At 40.8% G+C, this 20461-nt stretch overlaps 1 protein-coding gene across 5 annotated transcripts in view; it reads left to right on the forward strand.

The window, feature by feature from the left end:
• LOC140486376 (type 2 lactosamine alpha-2,3-sialyltransferase-like) overlaps positions 1-20461 on the forward strand; it is a 144266-nt gene that overhangs the window by 93857 nt on the left and 29948 nt on the right. For 4 of the 5 annotated variants that reach the window (XM_072585421.1, XM_072585420.1, XM_072585423.1 and 1 more), the window contains 2 exons: positions 11735-11840; positions 18972-19037. In XM_072585421.1, the coding sequence (XP_072441522.1) occupies positions 11746-11840; positions 18972-19037 (161 nt within the window). In that variant the 5' untranslated portion in view covers positions 11735-11745. The remainder of the gene's footprint in view (positions 1-11734; positions 11841-18971; positions 19038-20461) is intronic. The other variant, XM_072585424.1, reaches the window with a different exon arrangement.

The raw sequence follows: 20461 nt of genomic DNA on the forward strand, positions 1-20461 counted from the left end.
AAAACTCTGAATTGGCTCATCTGAAATGTACATTTCAACAAAGTTAAAATGAGTTTTGTTGTTTATTTTTGTTAAAAATCACACAACACCAGGTATAGTTAGGCAACCCTCCAAAAGTATGTACTTGCAAATGAACCTGTTGGACTAAACCTGGTGTGTGATTTTTAACTTTGTCCACACCAGTCAAACGCTGGCACCTCCACGTAATGTTTATTTTTGAGTAGCATTGATTAGGTCACACATGTTCCAACATGAATTTGGTTGCTTGGCTGCATGTTGTCATAGGTCAGCTGTTCACTTAACACTGCAGAATAAAACTGAAACTGAATTTAGTTTGACCCTGCACTAGAATACTTCATACATCATGTATTCAAGCTATTGTTTTTCATAAGAGAATAGATTTTGCTCAGGTTGCTTTGGAATTATTTGGAAACAGTCCATTAATCCCCTACAGAGAAATTCAATCAGCCAAATAGCTTTTAACTGTCATAACATTCACTGCAGAATAGGTTAACGATACAGTCTGTTCTTAAATAGGAAACGTTTTAAATGGAATACCAGATAACAACAATATAATAACTGTCAGCATTCTTTGCTATTCAAGCATATTGACAACACTTCATTTTGTTTTTGAAGGCTTTTTTTGCTTTTGGAGCAATGGGTTAAGTAACAGGTGTGTTGTACACCTCTCCTGTACTGTCACTGTAGTGCTATCTCTGTTACTGGAAAACTGTCAGACCCCTTGCCCCGTTCAGCCAAACCTCCGTCTTCACCTTTTTCAGTGCTACCAGGATCCAAGCTTCTATTTTCATGTGTCAAATGTGAGTACCGCAATCTAATTCTGTTCACCTAACCCCCTTCATAACACTGATTTTACTATGATCCCTCCTTTACATCTCCCTTACCAAGCCCTTATGCTGATTATTATCGTGCTGCATACCCTGCAAATTTGAAGTTTAAAGTTAGCATAGGAATTAATCCTGTTGAGAAAATAATAGTTAATCTCACTAATTCAAAGCTTGCATAAAAGATTACCAAGAATTTGATCCCTGAAAGAGAGGCAAACATCCTGGAACACCACACAGTAAATGCACATATCTTATTCCATCAGCTTAAATTAGTACTTCTCAAAATATTAGACTTTTACTGTATTACCCTAGTTAATACCATGTAGATTTTAATCTTCAGATTCATTGTGAGCAATGCCTACAGTCTATTTTGTTAGCAATGACCTATAGAAATTTGCACATATTGCACATAATTGTTTTACAATTGCTAATATTCAAAATAGGAAATGCTGCTGTTCCCCCTGCTGATCTTGTCTGAATCTCAGAAGGAGCTATGAATCTACATAGAGAAATTTCTTCAACTAATAGCCAGTAATTCAACCTAAAAATTAAATCAATATCAAAAATATGTGCAGTCAGGGCACATATCAAATAGGCAGCCTAAAGGTATAGTTTTGGAAATGTGCGCATTGTACATTACGCCCATCTGTTTTTTGTTTTCATTTTATAATAGTTTCTCAAGTCTTCTGTGTAATGTGGCAATGAGCCAAAACTCAAACTTCTGAGGCTAACCTCAGTGAAAAATGAGGAAGCCATTTTCTTATGTTGCAATTTTGAGGGTTTTATTTTTCATTTTTCATTGATACCTTGCTATATTTTCTCTTTGAATGAAATTTCATGACTTGGATCAGATTAAAAACTTAATGTGCTTTCCCAATTGCTGTAACTGCATATATGAATGATTTTTATAAAATGAAGGCTTCATATTTGGTTTGAAAGATTTGTGGGGAAAGAAGTTTCTTTCAAGTTCTGTGAAAATGCATGTTTTTGTTTAAATGAAGGGTTCAATTATAGAACATAGAACCTGTACTGTGCTGTAATGTTCTTCGGCCCTCAATGTTGCGCCGCTCTGTCGTACTAATCTGAAGCCCATCCCACCTACACTATTCCATGTACGTCCATATGCCTGTCCAATGACGACTTAAATGCACTTAAACTTGACGAATCTACTACTGTTGCAGGCAAAGCATTCCATACCCTTACTACTCTCTGAGTATCTAACGGGCATATTGAAGCATTTTTTTATTTTTAAAGAAGACATTTTTGGGAAATCGCATCGTTTTATCTTATACAGGTCATTCTGCTACAAAGCGCGTTTCATCAACACGAATTGGCTACAACATGATTGACTAATTGTTTGGATAATGCAAACGTTTCACTGAACAGGTGCAGTGATTTTCTATTAGTGACCTTCTACAGCGTGATTTTCTATAGTTGTTTTCCATAGCACAATTTTTGATAGCGTGAGATTGCAAAAGAACACAGCTATGTCCAGATTGGACAATGGTCTCTCGTCCTTGCTCTCTCTCGCCATCTCTGTCTCTCGCCCTCGCCCTCTCTCTCTCTTTCTCTCTCTCTCTCTCGCCCTCCCTCCCTCCTCTCTCTCTCTCTCTCTCTCTCTCTCTCTCTCTCTCTCTCTCTCTCTCTCGCTCTCTCTCGCTCTCTCTCGCTCTCTCTCGCTCTCTCTCGCTCTCTCTCTCTCTCTCTCTCTCTCTCTCTCTCTCGCTCTCTCTCGCTCTCTCTCGCTCTCACTCTCTCGCTCTCGCTCTCTCTCGCTCTCTCTCGCTCTCTCTCGCTCTCTCTCGCTCTCTCTCGCTCTCTCTCGCTCTCTCTCGCTCTCTCTCTCTCTCGCCCTCCCTCTCGCTCTCTCTCTCTCTCGCCCTCCCTCTCTCTCTCTCTCTCTCTCGCCCTCCTCTCTCTCTCTCTCTCTCTCTCTCTCTCTCTCTCTCTCTCTCTCGCCCTCGCTCTCGCCCCCTCTCTCGCTCGATCTCGCCCTCCCTCTCTCCTTTCCCCCCACCGTTTCTGAAAGTACCTTTGTGTGTCCTGTGGGAAATCTAATTGTCCGCTTGAGCAATGACTGACTGGAAGCATTCAAGAATTTCCTTGAATGGCTTGGTTGTGTATGCCAGAATTCCAGATTGACACTCACATGAACATTATGTGCCTTTTATCTTTGGCCAATAATGGTTAGCTCATGGAGAAAAAGTGAAGTTTTGTTTTCTCCCGAAAGTGAATCTGAGAATTTTTTCCCTTAACCCAAAAGATAAAGTAATTTTGAAGGCTAAAATTAATGTTTGCATTGCAAATTTGACTACTAACCAGTTTGATATTTTGTTTAATCCTAACTTATTCAATACAATCAGATGGTAAGAACTTTCTCATTTAAATCTGATATTGAGTCAATACATGACTTGCTATATTTAGAACCAGGTAAAATATTTTTACAGAAATTTATTTTGTGCAAGAAAAATATTGACCTGTGTACTAGCCAGACTAGAAAGAGAGAGGTAGAGAGCACTCCTTGCATCTTGGTCATGGGTGAAAATTTTAACTTTGATTCCTGAAGGAGTGGGCAATGTGTTTCTTTCTTTGGGTTCCACTCATTTCTACCCATTCTATTCTAGCACGTTGTAATAAATTCACAGGAAGTTGAGCTAAACTTGTCGAGCTGAATTATTGCAGACATGTGGACACTTTTAATCCATGCTCTTGGTTAAATCTACTGAAGAAATTTCTGGCCGACTTGTGAGATGCTTTTTTAGCAACTAGTCATGATGGCCTTAACACGTCATGTACTACTTGCAGTCTAATTCTTCAGTATCACTTGGTAATGCTTGGAGTGTCACAAGAGAACTCCTAATAGGTTTTGTATATGCGCAGCTTCCAAAATTTTGTTTTTATTTGCTGTGCTCATTAAATGTTGAATGGAGTTATGTATTTAACACAATTTTTAAATGGAAAATGTCCTATGAAAAATTTGATTCTGACTTTGGTTTAAGGTTCAGCTTGATTTTTCGTCACTGTTGCCATTTTAAACTACTACCCAATGCAGATGGACTGGAAATAAAATTCCATGGCTGCCTTTGTACGGACAGAAAAATGGCAGAAGTATATATTCAGGCTTTGGAAAATTTGCGCAGGTAATCTGTAGGCCAGAGATTTGTTGAAGCAGCATAGTCTGGAGCTGCCCCTTGGCACTATATGAGACTCTCTAGTGCAGCTGACTCTGACAAAATGTTCAGGAAATTGAATTTTTCCAAAGTGGTATTACCCTGCTCCTGCAACTCTCTAGAAAAGCATCTGTATTTTGGGGGTTTCAATTTTAACTTATTGTAACTTAATAGTTGTATAGAATGAGGAACCTTTTCTAAATTCTGGGAAACTATTAAGTTGACCTGTGAGTCACTGCTGACCAATCCTGTCATCAGTGGGACACAAGATCACTTGACTTTAAATCTCTAACCAGGTCTGAGACCAACCCACAGGACCTTCTTGGCTGAATTCAACACCTTCCTCAACCACCAGACTTGATACCCCTTTTCTGCCTGATAGAAGCGAATATAACTGGGGTGAGAGTAGTTGCTTTCCTGAGGCAGCAGAAGATAATTAGATGGAGTCAATAGATGAAAGGATGGTTTGTGAGATGGACTGGGCTTTGTTCACAATTCTCTGTAGTTTCTTGTGATCTTTGAACAAGCTGTTGCCAAACCATGTTGTGCTCCTTTTGAGAAGGATGCTTTCAGTGGTGCATCTATAAAATTGGTAAGAGGGCTTGTCAACGTGCTGAATTTCTTTAGCCTCCTGAGAAAGTTGTGCTTTCTTGACTGTCCTGTTGGTGTGGCTGGACCAGGGCAGATTGTTGGCGATTGTCACTCCCGGGAACTTGATGCTGTTGACCATCTCCACCTCTGCGCCATTGATGCAGACGGGCATACTCTCCACTCCACTTCTTGATATCAATGACCATCTCCTTCATTTTGCTGATGTTATTGGAGTGATTGAGTGCTTAGCAGTATGGTAAAGTGTAAAGACAATCTCTTTCCTGTATTCTTTCTCACTGTTGTTTGAGATCCAACCCATAACAGTGGTGTTATCAGCAAACTTGTAAATGAAGTTGGGGTGGAATTTGGCTGCGCAGTCGTGAGTGTTTAAGGAATAGCATAGGGGCTGTGTATGTAACCTTGTGGAGCACCAGTGTTGAGGATTATGGTGAAAGGGGTGTTGTTGCCTATTTTTACTGATGCATCAGGAAGTTGGGGGATCATTTAGAGGGGGAGCTGTGATCTAGGTCTCTGAGTTTGGAGATTAGTTTGTTTGGAATAATGGTGTTGAAGGCAGAACTGTAATCAATAAGTAGGTATTGATGTAGGTATCCTCATTATCCAGATGTTCCAGGGATTGAGTGTAGGACTGGAAAGATTACGTCTGCAATGGACCTGTTGCACTGGTAGGAGAATTGCAAACGATCAAGGCAATTTGCTAGACTGAAGTGCTTCTTTCATGATCACATCTGCAAGGATATTGAAGAGGACTGGGAATAAATGGCACCCTTGCTGAACTAAGTTTTCCAATAACATGATTTCTGTTGATGGATTCTAACCAGGCTGTTCAATAGAAACTAAGGGACCTAGTTCAGAGTTTATTCACTATGCTGTTACAGCTTTGCTTTTTCTACTTTTATAAAAACACAACATTTTAATCATCTTGTTTGTACATATGACCTGACAGACATACACAGACACTTCATTTCTTGACCTGTTCTTCAAAATCACTTCTGCACTCTCCAGTGCATTCAAGTCTTTTCTATCATGGGGCACCCACAACTGTACACCAGGACTCCAGCTGAGGGTCTAAGTGTTTAAGGAATAGCGTTGAATGCAAGTTGAACATCACCTCATTTGTCCTTGTACTCTGACCATATTAATAAAGCCGTGAATACTCTGCTTTATTTACTGTTTTTTTTTCCCACCTGTTTAGAATTATAGCCACTGTTTTATATTGCCTTTTGTTGTTCTTTGGACTAAAGCACATCACTTCAAACATCTCTGCATTGAGCCTCCAACTTCCATCTATCACTCCACCGACTTGTAGGTAACATTCTTTGGAGTTCTACACTATCCTCTTATTACAGTTCTTCCAAATTCCGTGTCGTCTGCAAACTTTGAATTGATCCCTTCATGCCAAGATCTATATTTAATATGTATCTAGAAAAGCAAAGGTCTCGATTTTGACCTTTTGGCACAATGATAAACTTGCCTCTGGCTCAAAAAAAATTCATTCTCTGTTTTCTATCACCCGAGTCATTTTTGTACCCAAGTTGCTGCTGTCCGTTTTTTTTTAATATGCTATACCTAAGCTCTGTAGTGCTGTATTAAAATCTCTTGGAAACCCCATGGATACTGCATCAACACATTATGTAACTTACAATCTTTTATTACAACTTCAAAAACTTGAAGTTTCTTAAACACTTTGTTTATCCTAAAAAAAGTTGCCTTTTTTTTTAAAACGTCTATCTTCTCTCAACTTTAATATGCCTCCTAGTTTTGAATGCCCCATCAAGGGGAAAAGACCCTTGCTATTCACCTTATGTATGCTTCTCATTTTTTTTGAACCTCCTATACTGTCACTCTTTCACCACCTGTGCTCCAGTGAAAAACATCCCACCCCCTCCTTCTACCTCAAACTCTCCATTCCCAGTAACATCCTGGTAAATCTTTTCTGAACCCTCTCCAATTTTAATAATGACTTCCTACAGCAGGGTGACCAGAACTGCACAGTGCTCCAGAAGAGGCGTCACCAACTGCTTATATAACCTTAACATTATGTTTATCAGATTGCTTTTTTTTTCAACCATTGTTCTCCTGTTTCCTGGTCTCTTAATTTGTTGTTCGAGAATCAATTTCAGCTTACCACCGTTGGTATTTAATATTCTTTATTTTCTTCTTTTCCATCTTTTGCCATGTTTAGTCATAGCCCCTGGTTTATTATTGGGTTTTCCTGCTTTGTTTAAAAAAAATCTCCATCTTATTTGACTCTTCTTCCTTGATAGATCCTTGTAGTTTGTTTCCGTTGGTGATTCATGGTGGTGGTATTTCTGTCTTTTCTAGTTTGTATTTTGATTGTTTTATTCACAAATGATAAACTTATTACTCGGCCGAGCAAGATTCTACTCTGCATATTCTATCTTGAATCTGCTTTGGTCAGAATAGTGTTTCCACTTTCATAAAATTAACTTTTGAGTTCTTACGGCTATTTGTGTATTGTTATAATTATATAGTTCATGTGAAATTTTGTCCAGTCTCCATCATCACCTAAGCATTTGATGACAGTTTCCTCTTTTAACTCTGATATTATTTATTTAGCTCCTCAGGAAATACAAAAATGAAATGCATTCTAGATTAGAGTGGTGCTGGAAAAGCACAGCAGTTCAGGCAGCATCCAAGGAACAGGAAAATCGACGTTTTGGGCAAAAGCCCTTCATCAGGACTAGAGGCAGAGTGCCTGCAGGGTGGAGAGATAAATGAGAGGAGGATGGGAGTGGGGAGAAAGTAGCAGAGTGTACAATAGGTGAATGAGGGTGGGGATGAAGGTGATAGGTCAGGGAGGAGGGTGGAGTGGATAGGCAGGTAGGACAAGTCATGGGGACAGTGCTGAGCTAGGAGTTTGGAACTGGGGTGAGATGGGGGAAGGGGAAATGAGGGAACTGGTGAAGTCCACATTGATGCCCTGGGGTTGAACTGTTCCGAGGCAGAAGATAAGACGTTCTTCCTCCAGGTGTCGGGTGATGAGGGAGCGGCGGTGAAGGAGGCCCAGGAATTCCACGTTCTCAGCTGATGGGAAAGGGAGTTGAAATGTTGGGCCACAGGGCGGTGTGGTTGATTGGTGCGGGTGTCCCAGAGATGTTCCCTAAAGCGCTCTACTAGGAGGCGTCTGGTGGTGGGGTCCGTTTGGAGGTGGCAGAAATGTCGGTTGATTTGGTTTATGCCAAGGTTGGTAGGGTAGAAGGTGAGCACCAGGGGTGTTCTGTCCTTGTTACGGTTGGAGGGGTGGGGTCTGAGGGCGGAGGTGCGGGATGTGGACGAGATGCGTTGGAGGGCATCTTTAACCATGTGGGAAGGGAAATTGCGGTCTCTAAAGAAGGAGGCCATCTGCTGTGTTCTGTGGTGGAACTGGTCCTCCTGGGAGCAGATACGGCGGAGGCGGAGGAATTGGGAATACGGGATGGCATTTTTGCAGGAGGTAGGGTGGGAAGAGGGGTAATCCAGGTAGCTGTGGGAGTCGGTGCATTTGTAAATAATGTCGCAAAGACCATTCTCTCCATGACTACCTGGTCAAGTCCACGCCGCCCAACAACCTACCCACCTGTCCTGGTACCTTCCCCTGCTCCGCAGGAATTCCAAAACCTGCGCCTACACCTCCTCCCGCACCTCAATCCAAGGCCCCAAAGGAACCTTCCACATCCATCAAAGTTTTACCTGCTTATCCACCAATATCATTTATTCTATCCGTTGCTCCCGATGCGGTCTCCTCTACATTAGGGAGACTGGACGCCTCCTAGCAGAGCGCTTTAGGGAACATCTCTGGGACACTCACACCAATCAACCACACCGCCCTGTGGCCCAATGTTTCAACTCCCCCCTCCCACTCAGCCGAGGACATGGAATTCCTGGGCCTCCTTCACAGCCGCTCCCTCACCACCCGATGCTTGGAGGAAGAATGCCTCATCTTCCGCCTTGGAACACTGCAACCCCTGGCATCGATGTGGACTTCACCAGTTTCCTCGTCTCCTCTTCCCCCACCTCACCCCAATGCCAAACTTCCAGCTCAGCACTGTCCCCATGACTTGTCCTACCTGCCTATCTTCCTTTCCGCCTATCCACTCCACCCTCCTCCCTGACCTATCACCTCCATCCCCACCCCCACTCACCCATTGTACTCAATGCTACTTTCTCCCCACCCCCACCCTCCTCTCATTTATCTCTCCACCTGCAGGTACTCTGCCTCTATTCCTGGTGAAGGGCTTTTGCCCGAAATGTCGATTTTCCTGCTCCTCGGATGCTGTCTGAACTGCTGTGCTTTTCCAGCACCACTCTAATCTAGAATCTGGTTTCCAGCATCTGCAGTCCTTGTTTTACCTATAAAAATGAAATGCAGTAGATGCTACAAAGTGCAAATATTGAAAATAATCAGGTTTGTATGGTGAGGGAAACAAATGTAAGTTTAAGGCTGATTACCTTTTCAGTAGAATATACATTTTTCGAAATGGCAGAAATTGGTATCAATTCTACAGTTATCACCTTTCGCACCTTCAGCACCTAATTCTGCATTTTAAACTCCTCTTGCCACCTTTCTTCTCTTCCACTCCAACATCACTTTGTACCATGCACCATCAACCTTTTTTCTTTGTCATCTAATCTCTCCTGCCTTCCAGCCTGTAAACTGGTAATATGCAGCTTAGATTTCTTTTTTTAAAAATCACACAAATCGTAGGTTTCTTTTGGTTTGTTGACTGATCAGTCTTCCTGAGAAACCTTTATGGTTATAAATGATTTTCATACTATAAACAAATGTAAGGCTGCCTTCAGAAATAACCTTGCTTCAAAGTACTGAGCTACTTAGTGTTGCTTCAAGTTATTTGCTTTTCACATGAAAACAAAGATTTGATGTAATGCGTTTTTTTTAAAAGGGGTATTATCTGTGGGGGGAGAAAATAAATTATAAGACTTTTTTATTTTTCATAGGAATAAAGCTTATCCTGGTGGCGCATTGTGATTCAGTGCTGGTTTTTGTGGATTGTTTTGAATCTGTGGCTGCACGAGACTTCATAACTTAGTGTGGGGAAAAAAATAGCAAATCTAATAGAAGTGATTATGCCATAATTTAATCACAGCGTAGTGATTGTTGCAATTCTTCTAAGGATGCTATTGCTTTTGTTAAAGTAATTTAAGTTGTGTTTTTTCTGAATCAATACAGCATAGAGGCAGACCCTTCAGCCCAACTGAACTAGTCCCCTTTGCCTGTGCTTGGCCCATATCTCTCTAAACCTTTCTAATTCATGTCCCTGTCCAAATGCCTTTTAAATGCTGTAATTATACCTGCCTCTGGCACTTCCACTGGCAGCTCATTCCATATACACCCCACCTTCTTCATGAAAAGGTTGCTTATCAGGTCTCTTAAATCTTTTCCCCCTCACCTTTTAAACCTATGCCCTCCAGTTTTGGATGCCCCTACCCTGGATAAAGACCTTGGTTCTTCACTTTATCTCTGCCCTTCATGATTTTATAAACCTCCTGTAAGATCACTTCCAAGGAACAATGTATCTCCATCCCTAGGTTTCTGTTCAACAACACTCCTCCACAGGGTCCTACTATTAACTAATATAAGTCCTGCCTTGATATGATTTAGCAAAATGCAATACTTCACATTTTATCTAAACTAAACTCCATCTGCCATTCCTTGGCCCCCACTCACCCAACTGATCAAAACCTGTTTTTATTCTGAGGGAATCTTTTTCACTGTCCACTATACCAACCATTTTGGTTTCATCAGCACACTTTACTGCTATAATTCGCATCCAAATTGTTTATATAAATGACTAACAACAGTGGATCCAGCACTTATCCTTGCAGTGCACTGCTTGTCACAGGGCTTCAGTCTGAAAACAAAACCATCTACCAACACACTCTGTCTGCTACTGTCAAGCCAATTTTGTATCTAATTGGCTAGCTGTCGCTAGATCGCACATGATGTAACCTGACTAACCAGTCTACTATGTAGAACCTTGCCTACAAGGACTTTAGCAAGGCCTTCAACAATGTCTTCCACTCTGCCTTCATCAATCATCATAGTCACCACTTCCAAAAACAACTCAATCAAGCTTGTCAGACATGATTTCCCAGGTTGACTACAGCTAATCAGTTCTTGCCTTTCTAAATGGAGATCTCATCTCTCAGAATCCAACCCACCACTCTCATTCAACTCCACTGGTCTGTAGTTCTCTGGCTTTTCCTTGATGCCTTTCTTAAACATTCCTGACCATTTCATAACAGCTCCTGAACCACCATTCTAGTCCCAAGTGTCCAAGAATTTAGGTTCCTCATCATTTATTTAGTACAGCACATTATATTTAAATGTAAATAATCAGGGTTTATATTTTTAAATGATGCTACAGAAAATGTTGAAAGTAAGTGTCCCATGACCCTTTTATAGGACTTCACTTTGCCTTGCAGAACTGCCTTTGGCTTTCTGCCAGGAATTGGTGACATTATTTATTAATTTGCCGTCTCTTCCCCAAAGTCCTTTTGTAAATGCTTAACATCGTGATGGTTTGAATGGCAAGTTTACAATTTGTTGGGGGGGTTGGTGGTGGGGGGTGAGGATCCTGAGAATATTGTGAATCCCTTTTGTGTTTTGTAGTCTAAATTTTGCTTAATTCTATTCTTCATTCCCTGTTTAAAATATTGCTGAGAGGTGTGTGGAGTAAGAGATTCAAATGGTTTTCAACAATGTGAGGAGCAGCTATGTCACCTGAACAATTTCTGCTGTGGATTTAGACAAAGTTGCCTGACCACTAGCTAATGGACATTGTCATCTGCCTACTTGAAAGAAAACATAGTGGAGAATGCTTTGCTGTCTCCAGGAAACCACTGTGTTGTGGATTAAAAACAATAGAATTTGTACTGCTGGTGTGGAAGTCTTCCCCAGCATTTGCGAGATCACAAAGTTGTGGGTATATAGCAATGTTTTAGGGGGAAAAGCAAACAGCAAGAGAAATCTGACTGAAATATGGAGCTAGTGGAAGAATGTACATTGTGATTTTACATGTGATTGAAATGGTTTATATAATCTGATTTCTTAAAGATTTTCCTTCTTTCTTTGTCTTTCAGGTTTGGGCAGCATGAAAAAACGCCGATACTTTAAACTGCTCTTGATGGTGGTGGTTGTCCTTTTGTTGTCCTACTACTACTTGTATGACAAAATTAAATCTAGTAGGTATGTTATTTTTCCAATGCTTATTGTTCACAATATGAATATACAACTGTTTTATGAGAAGTGGAATGCTGTTCCCTTGTGGAACATACTGATATGACTCAATGCCCTATGTTCTAAACCATATTGGGTGTTTATTATAGGCCCCCCAATAGCAGCAGAGATGTGGAGAAACAGATTGGGTGTTTATTATAGGCCCCCCAATAGCAGCAGAGATGTGGAGAAACAGATTGGGAAACAGATTTTGGAAAGGTGCAGAAGCCACAGGGTCGTAGTCATGGGCGACTTCAACTTCCCAAATATTGATTGGAAGCTCTTTAGATCAAGTAGATTGGATGGGGCGGTGTTTGTGCAGTGTGTCCAGGAAGCTTTTCTAACGCAGTATGTAGATTGTCCAACCAGAGGGGAGGCCATATTGGATTTGGTACTCGGTAACGAACCGGGACAAGTGGTGGGCTTGTTGGTGGGTGAACATTTTGGTGATGGCGACCACAATTCTGTGACTTTCACCTTGGTTATGGAGAGAGATAGGTGCGCACAACAAGGTAGATTTTACAATTGGGGGAAGGGAAATTACGATGCTGTAAGACAGGATTTGAGGAGCATACGTTGGGAGCATAGGCTGTTAGGGAAGGATGTGGTGGAAATGTGGGACTTTTTCAAGGAGCAGATACGACGTGTCCTTGATATGTATGTACCGATCAGGCAGGGAAGAAATGGTCGTGTGAGGGAGCCTTGGTTGACGAGGGAGGTTGAATGTCTAGTAAAGAGGAAGAAGGAGGCTTACATAAGGTTGAGGAAACAAGGTTCAGACAGAGCAGTGGAGGGATACAGGATAGCCAGAAGGGACCTGAAGAAAGGGATTAGGAGAGCTAAGAGAGGGCATGAAAAATCCCTGGCGGATAGGATCAAGGATAACCCCAAGGCATTCTATGCATATGTGAGAAACCTGAGAATGACGAGAACGAGGGTAGGTCCGATCAAGGACAGTGGTGGGAGACTGTGTATTGAGTCGGAAGAGATAGGAGAGGTCTTGAACAAGTACTTCTCTTCAGTATTTACGAACGAGAGGGACCGTATTGTTGAAGAGGAGAGTGTGAAACGGACTGATAAGCTAGAAGAGATACCTGTTAGGAAGGAAGATGTGTTGGACATTTTGAACAACTTGAGGATAGACAAGTCCCCCGGGCCTGACGGGATATATCCTAGGATTATGTGGGAAGCAAGAGAGGAAATTGCAGTACCGTTGGCAATGATCTTCTCGTCTTCACTGGCAACTGGGGTGGTACCAGGGGACTGGAGAGTAGCGAATGTTGTGCCCCTGTTCAAAAAAGGGAATAGGGATAACCCTGGGAATTACAGGCCAGTTAGTCTTACTTCTGTGGCAGGCAAAGTAATGGAAAGGGTACTGAGGGATAGGATTTACGAGTATCTGGAAAGACACTGCTTGATTAGGGACAGCCAGCACGGATTTGTGAAGGGTAGGTCTTGCCTTACAAGTCTTATTGAATTCTTCGAGGAGGTGACCAAGCATGTGGATGAGGGTAGAGCAGTGGATGTAGTGTACATGGATTTTAGTAAGGCATTTGATAAGGTTCCCCATGGTAGGGTTATGCGGAAAGTCAGGAGGCATGGGATAGAGGGAAATTTGGCCAATTGGATAGAAAACTGGCTAACCGGTAGAAGTCAGAGAGTGGTGGTAGATGGTAAATATTCAGCATGGAGTCCAGTTACAAGTGGAGTTCCGCAGGGATCAGTTCTGGGTCCTCTGCTGTTTGTAATTTTTATTAATGACTTAGAGGAGGGAGTCGAAGGGTGGGTCAGTAAATTTGCAGATGATACAAAGATAGGTGGAGTTGTGGACAGTGAGGAGGGCTGTTGTCGGCTGCAGAGGGACTTAGATAGGATGCAGAGCTGGGCTGAGGAGTGGCAGATGGAGTTCAACCCTGCCAAGTGTGAGGTTGTCCATTTTGGAAGAACAAATAAGAATGCGGAATACAGGGTTAATGGTAGGGTTCTTGGTCAGGTGGAGGAACAGAGGGATCTTGGGGTCTATGTACATAGATCTTTGAAGGTTGCCACTCAGGTGGATAGAGTTTGTAAGAAGGCCTATGGAGTATTATCGTTCATTAGCAGAGGGATTGAATTCAAGAGTCGTGAGGTGATGTTGCAGCTGTACAGGACTTTGGTTAGGCCACATTTGGAGTACTGTGTGCAGTTCTGGTCGCCTCACTTTAGGAAAGATGTGGAAGCTTTGGAGAGGGTGCAGAGAAGATTTACCAGGATGTTGCCTGGAATGGAGAGTAGGTCGTACGAGGATAGGTTGAGAGTTCTCGGCCTTTTCTCGTTGGAACGGCGAAGGATGAGGGGTGACTTGATAGAGGTTTATAAGATGATCAGAGGAATAGATAGAGTAGGCAGTCAGAAACTTTTTCCCCGGGTACAACAGAGTGTTACAAGGGGACATAAATTTAAGGTGAAGGGTGGAAGGTATAGGGGAGATGTCAGGGGTGGGTTCTTTACCCAGAGAGTGGTGGGGGCATGGAATGTGCTGCCCGAGGGAGTGGTAGAGTCAGATTCATTGGCGACCTTTAAGCGGCATTTGGATAGGTACATGGATGGGTGCTTAATCTAGGATAGAAGTTCGGCACAACATCGTGGGCCGAAGGGCCTGTTCTGTGCTGTATTGTTCTATGTTCTATGTTCATATATAATGGTGAGGACACAGTCAAAATGTATTCTGTTTTTGCTTCTGGGAATGATAGTGAAACAAAACAACTGGATTGAGAGATGTATTCATAATCCATTTTCAGTATCTTTATTTCAGTTTCTTCAAATGCTGCTACAGTTAAAATATCCCTAGTTGATGTAAAAGATCTGCTCTCAACTTGGCAGGTTTATTCAAGGATCTTTGTTGAACCTTCAGTATATGTGTTGTTTTTTTTCACTGCTTGCATTTCTCTTATTAACATGCTCCTCCCTTCCCCTGTGCTATTTCAGCCTTTTAATGGATGCTTAATGGTTCAGTGCCCATGTTATACCATCACCATAACGCATCTGTACTACAACTGCTACAGCTTCCTATTTCTAGGGGAATGTTGGTGTTTTTCATGGATGGCAAGAGACTATCATCTGAAGGAGGGTTGTGGAACTTTAGTATCATTTTAGTACCTCTGAAGTGGATGGTAGTAAGTAACTTGGTTATATTGTGCAAGGCATTTCACAGCATTTGACATGTCACTCTTTGTTTAAGGTGACATGTTGTGGTAAACCATTTGATGCATCGCAGATGGATGTCCACAAGCCACTCGACAAAGCTCCACTTAACTGAGCTCAGTAATTTATGAATTCACAGTTAATCTTGGCTATGATGCCAGTAATGAAATAATGATAACCTGTCTGATTTAGTGGTGCTCATAGGTGTGCCATTATTAGATGTGAAACCCAGTCTGCTTGGTGGGGGAAGAAACCGAAGGAGGAAGCTGCAATGCCTAAATATTTAATGCCTGACTTCTAAGCTATAGTGACTGATTAAAATTTCACATTTGTTGGCCTGTCTGTTTATTTCAAACTAGGTGGCTGTGGGGGAAGTCTTTCATACAAATGAAAATGAATGTGTACTGGTTCTAGCTTTTGGCAGAGTATTGAACTCTGCACATGCTGTTTCAGTTTTGTTGTTCTTTTAATGGCAGCAATAGGTTTTATGATGCACTTCAAGTAGTATGGAAAGCATGGCTTAAAAGTATGTTATTTTATCATTGAATTAATTCTAGTATGTTTTAGGTATTGTGGTGTTTGAGCCTTGCTGGCTTTAGTTGGAGTATGTATTTTATTTGGCTATATAATGTGCAAAAAAACTCACACCCACAAAAGGACTTTGGTTATTTGCCAGTTTCTATAAATGGACTATGAAGATCAAATAGGAAAAGCTCACACTGTAACAGGAAACTCCGAAGTGCAAAATGCTGATCTTGGTGCTTAAGGGAATTGTTTGTTTGTATCAACACCAATCATCAGATTAAATTCCACAGTTTGCTAGGTAATCAAAGATCAGCTCTGCATCAATTCTTGGGCATTTTTTTTGTGAATCTGCCAGTCACACAGATCCTTTTGATAAGATTAGTCCTTTTTGACCCTCTGGTTATAGTTCAAGATCAGCCCATATGGGAGCCTTTATAGTGGTGAAGCTATCTCCAAGGAGCTTGGGTTTCTTCGTGCCTGATACCTACTTGCCCCTGATACCAACTGTCCTTAACCCCTCTCAAAGGCTTAAACTCTTGTATACTAGAAGACTGCTGTAACCCTTTTATGTGCCTAGGCAGGATTCAAGATGCTTCCACCTGACAAAACTGTTCATAGCATAATGATTCAACCCTTTCCTGTTTCTCAAAACCTCTGTTCCCAAAGCAAAAGTGGAATATTTAAGATGTTTATGATGCAGTCTATTCATTGGATCTTTTCTTTTTCATTCCTTCTGTGCTCAAATTCAGCGTTGCCACCTGGTATTTCCTTCCTCTTTCTATCTTTTATGCTTGGTGTCACTTAACTAATATTCGTTTTTAATTGTTTTAGTTTGTGTCTAAATTGTGTAGCTCCATTCAATAGGTCTTGGCTCTACATGTTGATTTTCTAAGCGATAAAACTATTTTCCCTGGAAAGAAGCTGCGTATTGGCTTCCCAGCCTTTGGGCTCGGGTCTACTTGAATAGTTGATTATTTTTTTTAAACCTTGAGCACTGCAGCTGCACAAATAAGCCTTGCCTGCAGGTGCAGTTTAAGTGTGCAGTGGCTCATCTGTTGTAGTTATTTCAAAGCTGATGGTCTCGAACAACTTGGAATGCATTACTTAGTTGTAAGTTGTGACAACAATTTTAGCATCAACAGAAGTCTTAAGTCAGGTTTTGTGTCTTGAAACAAACTGGGAAAGGAGACATGGGGGGATCACCAAACCAGGGAGGCAAAGGCAGTAACAAATTGGGCACAAAAGCGATAGAGCAAGAGAGAGAAACTGGAGGAGAATGAGCTCCTTTTTTTTTTAAACTTGTTTTCAAGTTTTAGAATGGACTTCATTTTGGGGTGGAGTTGGGCATTAGTGATTTGAACTAGGTTTAGTTTTAGTTTAGTTTATTGGTTTTACAATCTGCTGTGCATTAAAAACAAAATTGTGCAAAAACTTTAGTGTCTCAGTGGCTTTGTGAGTATATTTATATCTCATTGTAGAGACTTCATGTGGTCTTTTTACTTAACAATCATATTGAAGCATTTTGTTTTCCTTTTGATTTATGTATACATGTAACTAATCTTTCAAAAACAAAAAGCCAACTATTGTTTTGGGCATTAAGACATCAAATTAAAGTGTGTACTGTAGCATTGCAAAAGGTGGGAAAATCACTTGGTTAGCAGTGTAATTTCTAGCTGATTTAGTGTGTCTGGGTTCTAGAGATACTAATGGTTGGATGTTTACAGCATTCTACTGTTAATTTTCAGTCTTCCATGTAATTTGCTTACTGAATACCTTAAATTTGCTTCCAGTCATAATCTGCTTGCCTACCTATGCATTTTTTTTTACGAATTCATAAGTTTTTACCAATCTCTCAAATTCTGTCGTCAAACTCTGGTTGATTGATTTGCTGAACAGCAATCTGATGGAGTGGCCTTAAAAGAACCATAGCGCTTTAGCACAGTAATAATACTTGTACACTACATATGGTGTCTTCCGTCCTTCCACAAAAAGCAATGATACTTGTTGTAGGGATGTATTGTACGTGCTTAAAACAAAATGACCAATTTCTGCTCTCACAAAATGGCCAACAAACAGAAAGAGGCAGTCTGCCTTAGAATTAAAACACAAGATGGCTGGCAGACAATAAATAAGACTCTCAGTTTGTTCTAGCCAGCCTTTTAATTAAAGAAAATGACAACATCTTTGAACAAAGTTACACTAAGGCCATGAGTGCTCCATTCCAGATGGTACTGATAAGGGCATGTCTCTTAAAATAGACTAGCAACTAATGCTAGCCCTCATTAATAAAAGTAATTGCCCCAGTAAATGAGCGCCAAGCATTAAATAAGCCTAATCTCCTCCTCAAGTCATTACCAGGACAATAGTTAGTTATTTTATAATTGTTTCTTTGAAACGAATTCCTCTTCAATAGGTTCTAGCTAGAAATTCCCTTGGAAATCATGAGGATATTTTTAATGCTAAAAACTAAATACATATTTTTATTAAAGGAAAAGCATTTAGACCTAGGTGTAAAGTTAGTTAGCTTCAGGAAATACCATCATGTGCCCTGAACAAAAAAGATTGCTTACAGTCCTTAATCATAAAGTACTAAGAGTAGGAAAAGCTTTAACCTTACACTTCATAACTAACTTCCTACCAAAAATCCATATTACAAATCTTGTAGCAACTGGTTGAAACTAACTGGGTTTTGTAGTTTTGTACGCATAATTAGGATAGTGGAAAATTTCAGAGGGATAACTGAATTTGATAAAGGCAACATATGAAATACAATAAATCAAATTCAAACCATCTCTACAGATAAAGTCAGCGAGCAATACACTTTTGAATGCAAATGAATAGGATGCATAGAAAGATCCCAAAGCCTCGAGATTATAGTGTCTGTTAAACACCATGAGATCATGGGAGGCTGAGGCTGGTCAAAACGGGTGTCTATCATCGATTAGGTGTCTTACCAATTTGGATGCATGGATTAGGAGGGAAACACTCAAGTTACGTTATATGTAATCATTGTAATGCTGTAAATAGTATTTTTACACACTTCTGTATGTGTTTGTGTCGTTTATCTACCTTCTTATCTGAGCTAAAGATTAAGCCAATAATTGAGTTTGTGCCAGATTCAGGGAAAATCCTCTGGCCCTCTCCCTGCTTTAACTGATTTCTGCATTAATTAACTTCGACGTGCCTGCATACTGCCTGCCTGCCTGCCTGCCTCCTGAGTCTTCATTCCCTATCAGGGAAACATGCTCTTATACTTTGGTATCTGAATGTTTGTTTGTTGGCTTAGCTTTTCTATTTGCTCACACCAGCTCAATGCAGGTGACTTTTATGGCAAATGCAGGAAAGGAGTGTTATATAGTCAAGTCACTGATGCCACAATGCCTTATTTCCTAGTGATTTTTACAGCAACTTGAGCTTCCTTCTGCAGTTTACTGGAGCGAAGACTGAAGATCTTACAATGTAAGTTACTTAACTCACCTGAGGCAAATCTTATCATGTTTTGAAATGGCTAAGTATTAAGGAATATATACACATTTCAAAGGAATAACCATTTTAGTTATTGTTAAAATTGGAGTGGATTGCTATCCAGTACAATGGAAGTGCTGAGAAAGAAAACAAATTCCTGATTTGAATCCAGGGAAGTGAATTTGACACCATTAGTACATTTTGAACTTCTTTCTAAGAGACACCTCTGTGGCCTGAAAGGAATAGGAGGAATAGAATATCACTAGTGGAACACCTCATGAGGTTAAAGGTTGAAGACCGTCACTCCTGTAGTCAAGATATAGATGGAAAAAAAACTAAAGTGCACATTGAGTAATCGAAAGTGTGATTGTATTGTCAGTGACAAGAAGCTTGAATTGTGTTCCCTTGAAGCTTTCAAACTAGCAGCTCAATGGTAGAGCCAATGAGATTGTAGATCAAGCAGGGCGCATAAAATCCAGCCCAAAAAATGAAAGGAGTTTAGAGGACCATTATGTTGAAGCCATAGTATCTTTTAGAAACTTCAGTTAGAGAACTTTGAAAGTTCACCAGACTGAAGAATTGATGGTGCATCTTTTTATGTCTCAACCTGAGAAAAAGCATGATAATAAATGCAATATCCTGTTGCTAAAGGCAAAGCAGATTCAATGAAGTTGTATTAGGTTCCTGAGGCAGAGGCAAGACCTTCTGAGAGATCCAGACACCGATGGAACTTAGGGTAGTAGAATCTCTCAGTGAATTGTTCAAAATCTGTCGTGATGGCATCAAAACCTAATGGATCACAGAGTTCCTGTAATGATACCAGAAAATTATAAGTCACCCATCTAATTTTTATCATATGGACAAGCTATTTGTAGGTCTGTATAATGCTAACTTTGTGTCCACCCTAATTGATACCAAAATGTGTTGCCAGATAAGCTTTAATGTATCCTGCCAGAGTATACAAAACAGGACATGAGCACCTTGACACCTGTACCAGGATCCAGGTCTGATGCCATTTATGTTACATAGAACTGCTGCCATCTTTCAGCAGTTGTTGAATTGAAGTTTGAAGCAGTGTGCCCAGTACAATACTGCAGGTCTAAACGATATTGTAAGTAATTGAGGGTCTTCTCAGCAGAAGTTAAAAGTAGCACTGGGTAGAGTGGTGAGGTGGTATAATGGAGTCTCCATCAGGAAGCTGTGACTTAAGGAAGGTACCGAGCAGGGGAGCTCAAACAACTGAGTAGATCCTCTCTCTGAAGATAAGGATGTCATTTTCAGAAGAGCTTTCATGAAAAGGAAAGCAAGGCAAACAATAAATTTAATCAGCCACATGTTATTTTTTTCAGCCTTAATTCCATGTAAATATGGTTTTCTTTCTTTTGTGAAGATCTGATGCTAGTGGAATAAAAAATTAC

Source organism: Chiloscyllium punctatum, chromosome 15 (assembly GCF_047496795.1).
Source record: "Chiloscyllium punctatum isolate Juve2018m chromosome 15, sChiPun1.3, whole genome shotgun sequence".
NCBI lineage: Eukaryota > Metazoa > Chordata > Chondrichthyes > Orectolobiformes > Hemiscylliidae > Chiloscyllium > Chiloscyllium punctatum.